This window comes from Colobus angolensis, unplaced genomic scaffold, assembly GCF_000951035.1.
Source record: "Colobus angolensis palliatus isolate OR3802 unplaced genomic scaffold, Cang.pa_1.0 Scaffold419, whole genome shotgun sequence".
NCBI classification, from domain to species: Eukaryota; Metazoa; Chordata; class Mammalia; order Primates; family Cercopithecidae; genus Colobus; species Colobus angolensis.
Genome location: NW_012117588.1, coordinates 1,253,534 through 1,261,355, shown reverse-complemented (window position 1 = coordinate 1,261,355; position 7,822 = coordinate 1,253,534). Strand labels below are relative to the sequence as shown.

The 7,822-nt window shown below is 42.4% G+C and overlaps 1 protein-coding gene across 1 annotated transcript in view; it reads right to left on the bottom strand.

Moving 5' to 3' along the window:
- Positions 1-2,382: 2,382 nt before the first annotated feature.
- Positions 2,383-7,822, bottom strand: part of DMRT2 (doublesex and mab-3 related transcription factor 2) — a 7,578-nt gene continuing 2,138 nt past the window's right edge. Inside the window, exons 4-6 of the mRNA XM_011956480.1 lie at positions 7,675-7,821; positions 5,997-6,099; positions 2,383-3,714 (exon numbers count right to left, since the gene is read on the bottom strand). Of these exons, the coding sequence (XP_011811870.1) occupies positions 2,657-3,714; positions 5,997-6,099; positions 7,675-7,821 (1,308 nt within the window). The 3' untranslated portion in view covers positions 2,383-2,656. The remainder of the gene's footprint in view (positions 3,715-5,996; positions 6,100-7,674; position 7,822) is intronic.

Sequence of the window (7,822 nt, the reverse complement as noted above, 5' to 3'; positions counted from 1 at the left end):
ATGACAGTATTTTCTGAAGATTCTATATGACACTTTCATGGAAGTGAAATGATTTTCAAAAGTAAAGAGCCAAGCACAGAGCTCTTAATAAGTGACTGATGGTAGATTTGGTAGCTTTAAAATTCAAAGAGCTCATTATTACAGCAGAACTAAGCATAGTATAATAATAAGTTTGCCAGGGGAAGTACTGACCCTCATAAATGTTCAAGAACAATAAAATTCTGGTCACTGGTAATGTGAGAAAAACCACTAATACCCACAGCCAACTGGATTCACTTAATGGGATTAAAATGACACAGAGAGAGAGGACCGAAAAGAAGTCCCCATGTGTTCACAGAATACAAAAGAGAAACAACTTAACAAATATGCGTATTCAAAACACAAAAGTGTAGCAAGTAAGAGATAAAATTCATGTTTAGATTAAGAAGGCCTCTCACTGAGATTTTTTATGTGCTTTTATTCTAATACGTTCCCCCTCATCACCTTTGAAGCAGTTTAATTCAATGCTAAGGATACATTTAACACTTGAAACAAAAAAAAATAAATTTCCAATATAAAGACAAAAACTAGTGATTATAGACAAAGTAGAGATGACTGGGAGGGAAAACTGGAGTTAGATTCTGTCTCTGACATCAGGGCATACTTGGCTGGAAAACATTTTTTCCACTTAATGATAATCTTTAAAAGTTATTGGAATCTCTGCCTGCTTTCATATCCTTTGCCTCTGGCAAACGTCCATTCGCTCTGACTTTTGCAATAGTAAAAATAACTAAATTTGACTCAATAAAACTAAGTATTATTTTACAAGTACAAACTGAAAGTCAATCCAAAGTCTGGCTTGTTGTTTTTTGAAATTGATGCTAATTTTAAGCAACGATTCAGAGAATCCCTGGAGGTTTATATGAGCTCATTAGTAGCAAAAGCATTTTTAAGTAATGCAAAGTGTTTTCAAGAGCCAGAAAGAAGCTCTTTACACTGCTGAATCACTTGGCACCTTCCACATACCCACCTCATGTTCTTGTTACCCAGAAGACAGCAGCAGAGTTTGAATTAAAACCTCCCTCTGTGGCGGTATTAAAAGCAAGATACGTGACTCTTGATTTTTTTGTATTGGAATGACTATGATATCTTAAAACTTAACTTGGGGTCTACAGGTGAGTTCTTAAGAGATGAACATAGTACTCTCATAAAGGTCTTACTCTTATTTTATCAATTATATGGAACAACAGCTAACATTTTACTGAGCAGAACAAGAGATTAACAAGAACTTAAAAATGGGAGAAAGGACAGGTGAGGTGGCTCATGCTTGTAATCCCAGCACTTTGGAAGGCCAAGGCGTGAGGCTCATTTGAGCCCAGGTGTTCAAGACAAGCCCGGGAAGCATAGGGAGACCCTGTTTCTACCAAAAATTTTAAAAACTTACCTCTCCACATATTCCAAAAATAGTAAGACATTTAAAAATTGGCCAGGCATGGTGGTGCATGCCTGTAGTCCAAGCTACTCAAAAGGCTGAGGTGGAGCCTGGGAGGTGGGGCCCCTTGAGTAGCTGGGACTACAGGCATGCACTTGAGCCCAGGAGGTAGGGTGAGCCACGATCACACCACTGCACTCCAGCCTGGCCAACAGAGTGAGACCTTGTCTCCAAAAAAAGGGGGGGTGTGGGGGAAGAAAAGGTATAAGAATTAAGAAGCCACCCTCATGCTGTGATAAGTATCTGCAAGCTTTAGCAACTGTCAGCTGAAGCAATTTGAACAGTAAATGGTTTGTGTCAGAAGAGAGCTACACTGAAGGCTTTTGACAGTGGTGCAAATGTGGGAGGCATAAAGCTGATACTTGGGGACATGATGAGAGTTGTGACTGGGCCTGCATCCAAATGCCTGCTGTCACCAGTGGTTCAGAAACAGAGGTTTGGGCCCCATCATGGGAAGTACTGACCACATCATACAAGGAAACCTGATTTGTGGCTCCTAGCAACCTAAAATCATAGACTGTTCAAAGAAACTAGAAATGTTTCTAGAAAGGAAGCTTGGGGCCCCATATAAACATCCTTACTAGGGAAAGAAACTGGGACCCAGGGAGTCAGAAGAAATGTAAAAGAGACAATTACACTTGATTTCCCTTCAAATTAATTCAGCTTTGTCCAATCACGTGAAATGAAGATACTGTAAACATGCAAATGGCCCTATGTGCTCCTTAAAGTTATTTTTGCCTCAAACAGTCTTGAATAATTAAATTTATGTGCCCTCCAAAATGCAAAACTAAAGTATTATAAAGGTTTTCCTGTGGCCCCCAGTGACCATTAAGAGTACTTCAAAATATACAGAATCATAGAAAAATAGCTTCTTCATCTAGACAGAGATGGCTATTTGCTTCAGCAAATACTGGGTCTTTTAGAAAACGGTGTCAATTTTATTGCTTTTTGAAATGCTGTGTAAAGCATGGTACTTAACAATTTGCGCATTGGGCAATTTCCATCTGTAAGTTTAAATATATGTGATAAGAAAAAGTACATGCATATTATGAATATATAAAACTTTTCAAAATCATCATCTTTACATTAGAAATTTCTTCACACAAACAACCTGAAAAAAAAAGTAGCAAGTGGCAAGAACACCCTAAGACTGCAGAAAATCCTGCTTTCTGTTTAAGCAGCCTTTCACTGAGAGACACGAGTGATGGCAGATGAAGGCCTCTTAAGAATAGACTCAACAGAAAATGACAGTGGTTCATTCACCGAGAGTTTTGTTCCAACTTGTTTGGCTACAAAAAGGTCTTTTGCGCATCTATCTATTGTAAATGTGTACTTCTGGTTCTCCTTAACTAAACACTCTCTGTGTTTCTTAGGGGTCTCTTCAAAGGCCTCTTTGACAAATGGTGTTTTCAACTCAGGACCCGATTTGTCATTAAGCGTTTGCTGGAATAATGAGTGGAATGGATTATGTCTAAGTGGCAGAGGGTGCCTGGTGTTTTCTTTGCTGATCTTCGTTAAGACATGCCCTTGAGCTGCCAGGGAGTCCACGTCAACAACAGGAGAGAAATTCCGTCGGGGTGGGGAGAATGCCGACCTCTCTGGGACAGCCTGATGACCCTGAAGGTCACTTCTCGTGGTCTGGATCTCAGGAGTGTGAGGCAGCACCAGGGAGCCTTCCAATTTCGACGGCATTATGTCATGCTCTGCACTGAGCCCATCCTGGACTCGTGCTCCCTTCAAGTCCCAGCTGGCCCCAGGCTTCAGGGCTTGAACTGAGGTGGTGGCATTTAGCAGGCATTGCTGGTAGAAGAGGGTGTCGCTAATGGGGCCACACTTGGGCCAAACTAAAAATCTTGAGGACAAGGGATACTGTCTATAAGTCGTGGCCACGCTGACATTAGAAGAAATTAGTTCCATATTCCCAGACCCTGAATACTGCATGGTTAAATCAAGGCAGGTGGGCAAGAAATTACAGAAGTCCTTGCTCGGTGGTTCCACTGGGCTGGGGCTGTAGGCACTTTTGTAGGAGTTGTAGTCAGGTCCAGGCACCATGTGGCTGGGCAGAAACAGAGCAGCAGCTTGAGAAGTTTCCAACATCTCCCTTTCTTTATATTCTCTCTCCAGCATAATGTTCTCCAACTCTTTATCAGCAAAGGCTCTTCTTTTCCTCATCCTGTCACTAACTGGGGGAGGTAGAGGGAAGGTCCCTCCTACATAAGTCTCCGCTGGAATGGGGCGATAGCCTAAAAGAAGCAAAGATTGCACATGAAAGAGATTAACATCTACGGAAGAAAAATCTGGACACCCAGAAAGTAACAGCAACACTACAAATCAGCAGAATAGTTATTTTCAGTTCTATCTCACTAATATTTTTATACAGATGCAAAAGTACAGGTTAGGTTTAAAATAGTTTCCTGGGAGGGTGAAAGATATCCATATTGCAACTTGTTGTTGTTGTTGTTGTTGCTGTTGTTTTTGTTATGGATTTGTTTGCTTGCTTGCTTCAACAGGCATACTTTATTGATCAAAAATTTTAATGGCCCCCTATGCATTAAGAGACAAGGCTATTCATCTTGTATCAATCAATGTTTTATTATTATCCATGCCATCTTTTTTCATTATTAAAAAACATATCTATACCTAGAGCTGATGTCACTTTTATTTTCTAAAGATGGTTCATTATGTACACACTGTAATAGCTGTAGAATAATCCAAGGAGAACTAGGAGAAAAGAGAAAGAAAGAAAGAAAGTTAAAGGAGATTCGTGAGTAGAAAAAGAAAAAAAAGGCTTAAGAAAATAGAGAAGCATAGAAAATTGAAAAGAGCTGTTAACTAGTCAAACACACTCTACAGTGAACAATTTAACCAGGCCCCTTCCCCTAACAATACAAAAAAAATTAAAACAAAATAAAACAAAACCCAAAAACGGTGGGGAGTATTCCCTGCTCTATTGAAAATGACTGTTCTAAAACATTTTTCCCAAGCTCTAATCATTTTGGCCGGATACCAAAACGGTTGAACAAGCAGTCATTAGAACCTAGGCTAAGTCATCGCAGGAATAGGAACAAACTCAAAAACAAAGATTAGTGTAACATAAATAGAATTCCTGGGGGCATAAAATACTTGAAGTATTTCATCACCCCCAAGCACTCACCTCTACCAAATTTGTTTGAAGGATCCATTGTTATATTTGTGTTTACATAGTGACAAACCCACCATACTCATTTACAAATAAAATAAAATTTGAAAATTAATGTTTCCATTTCTACTGTAAGTTTTTGCCAGGAAGTTATTCATTTGAATTTACTATTCCATTTAGTCCTCAGACTTCGCAAGTTGCTTTGGCACAATCTCAGTTTATCAATGTGGCCTTATTATTATAAATATGTTTATCCAGTTTGTAACCAAATTCATTTTTAATTCATAAGAAACCACTCTATGGTCAGAAGTATGCAACACATGACAGGACACACACAAACTTCAAAACCTGTCCAGAACCAACAAAATTCAGAAGCTACACAAGAAAAAAACAGAATCGAAATGTCTACTTAAAAAATTGTGTTTACTTTCAACCTGAATTTCATGAAGTGGTAGTGATTAAAGCAAACATTAACTTTCCCATATTTAAATTTTTTAAAATTTAAAGAAAAACAGTTAAAAATAGTCAATATATTATTGAAAAGGTCAATAAATAAATTCCATACCCAAATAGAGATGTTTTTAAAAATCAGTAATATTTTAAGAAAAATTAACGTATCCCCAGGCTTTCATGAAAGTGAGAATATGGAGAGAGAAAGTTAGAGATTTCGCACTGTTCGCATTCAACCTCCACTTCACTTTCTGGATTCAAAACCTTTTTCAGATTCTATAACCCTGGTTGTCAAAAATGGTAAAATGAAGTTTGGAATAACAGGAATTACCTAAGTAATAAAAAAAAAAAAAGTACAATGAAAAAGAGTTGAATCTGAGGTTGAACACCCAGACTAAAGGTCTTTATCGGTTGGGCAGATGTTAAACTCCTCACTTGACTTCATCTATTCAGCTCCCACAACTAAGAAAAGTGGAGGTGGTTGTGTTGTTTTGTTTTGCTTTGTTTAGGTTATTTATTTCCTTCCAAGACATCTGTTCCAGGGTCACTTGGCAGTATATCTTTGTACATCCCTCACACGGAGTAAATTTCACATGCACTCCACATTAACCCATTAACCACTAAGCAGACAACCAAATGATAGGAATTCTTAAACTGGTGGTGACAAAAATCTCAGCAGGTATGTGAGATTCATTTTCCCAGGTGGCGGTTTCCTTCCTAGAAGAAAACTTTCTGGCTCCAGGGCCATGCTAATCTTTTCCCTATGGGTTCAGTTTTAGTGTATGGGCTCAGAGAACGCCTAAACAAAACCTTTCTAATAAAAAGTACTTTCCCTTTAGATAGCACTTTAACTGATTAATAAACACACTTTGTGCCTGATTGATGAGAGTCATTCAACTGGGTTTAAAAGGCTGAAGGATAATTTTGTTGCTTTACCTTCTAAAATGCTTTTGGCCAGCAAACTGGGGGCTCTGACTTGCCTCTGGTACACAGTTTTGCGCTCGAAATTATTCTGTTTCCCAGAAAGCCCCTTCTTGTCCTGTAAACGCAAGAAACATCATCAATAATGCCCTGAAAGAAAATGGAGGCGAGAAGGGGAAGGACGGGATGTCAGTAAGTCTTCTAGAAACTCTCCCCCTTCTAAATGTATTGAATTTTCCCATTCTGTGTGAAAAATAATTACAAACGAATTACTATCAGTACCCAATAATCCTAGGGCAAAGAGCTGGAATCTCCACTGGTGAGCTGGGCCCCCTGCTTTCTCCAGCACAGTCACTCTAGACTTCAAAGCTATGGCCAGAAGTGAGGGGACATCCCGGAGGGAAGTGAAAAAGTGAAATCCCTTTCGGGGGACGCCCGACCTCAAGAGATGGTTGCAGCCAGGCTGGGTCCTGGGAGCCCACCTGTCGGGTAGAAGGTGCCCAAGGCCTGCTGTTAAGCAGTGAGGCCAGGCGGATTTCTCCCTGCGGCAGGACGGGCACGGTGGAGTGACAGGGTAATGAAGAGATAAGGGTCTCCTGGGTCCAGCTGCAAACTCCGAATTTGCGCTTTAGGGACGCCTGTCCTCGCCTCCGCAGTCACCTCCAGCTGGTGGGATTCTGAGGCCTCCCACGCCCACGCCCTACCCAGCATATGCTACAGAGAACGCGTGGGAACGCAGGGCCGGCGATGACCCATGCGGGACTTGTGAGGAGGTCAAGCCCAGGACCAGGTGCCCATGGCGTCCAGCGCGCTCTCCTGGGCCCTCGAGAGGCGTTCCAGTGGGGTTGCGGCCTTCAGTATGCCTGGCGATCCACTCCCCAGCTCCTCTCCGCCAAAAAGTAAAATTGAAAATCTTCCCTGGTCCTGAGTCTGGGAGGAGGCCCTATGAAGCCTCGCTCGCTGAGCTCTCCCTGTCCAGGAGCATATGGAAACAAATACAACACCGGAGGTTCAAGAGCCTCTCTCGGAAAGAAAACCCTGGCTCTCCTCGCAGCTGGAGTCCTCCGGTGGGAAGCAGCAGAGACCCTCCACTTGCTCTTAGGTAGTCTGCAGGGACGGTAGCTTCGGATTGATGACCTTGGGCTGCAGGCATCTAATTTCTCATACACTTTGTGTCTCATCTGTAAAATGAGTGTTCTGGATATCTCAAACGTCCAAGTGACCGCGGAAGCACCGAGTGCATGCGTGCTGCGTGGTTCTTTTTCTCCATCATCACTCGTACAGCAGTGACGAGTCTGGAGCTGCACGCCGTGCTGTGGATCAACCACTCTCCCCCAACCCCTCCCTCAACACCACGAAAATACACTTTTAAATGTAAAAAAATAAAAATAAAAACAAATTGATTTTCTCACGATGTTCCAAATGAGCCTAATCACTTTCAAGGCCTCCCTACCTGCTTTTTAAGAAAAAACATTTCCCAAGTTCCCCAGAAATGCCTACTTTCTCCCTCCCGACCCTGCTTGCCAGTGTAGGCAGAAAAGCGTTCTTACCATCCTTCCTAGTGAGAGACAGGCGCCGCAAGGCCCTGGGCGCGGGGGTGTGGATAGCTGCCCGGTTCCCCTCCAACTCCCCCACCTCCATTGTGGCCTGGGATGCCCCAGGGGGACGCGTCCCGGGCCGGGAGGGTACGCACCTCGGTGGCCTGCTGCCTCCGGAGCGCCACCTGGGCGGCCATGACGCGCTGTCGCTCCACCACCAGCAGGCAGTTGGCGCACTGGCAGTCGCGCCAGCGACAGAAGCGCTTGTGGCCCTTGAGGCAGGACACCACGCCGTGGTTGCGG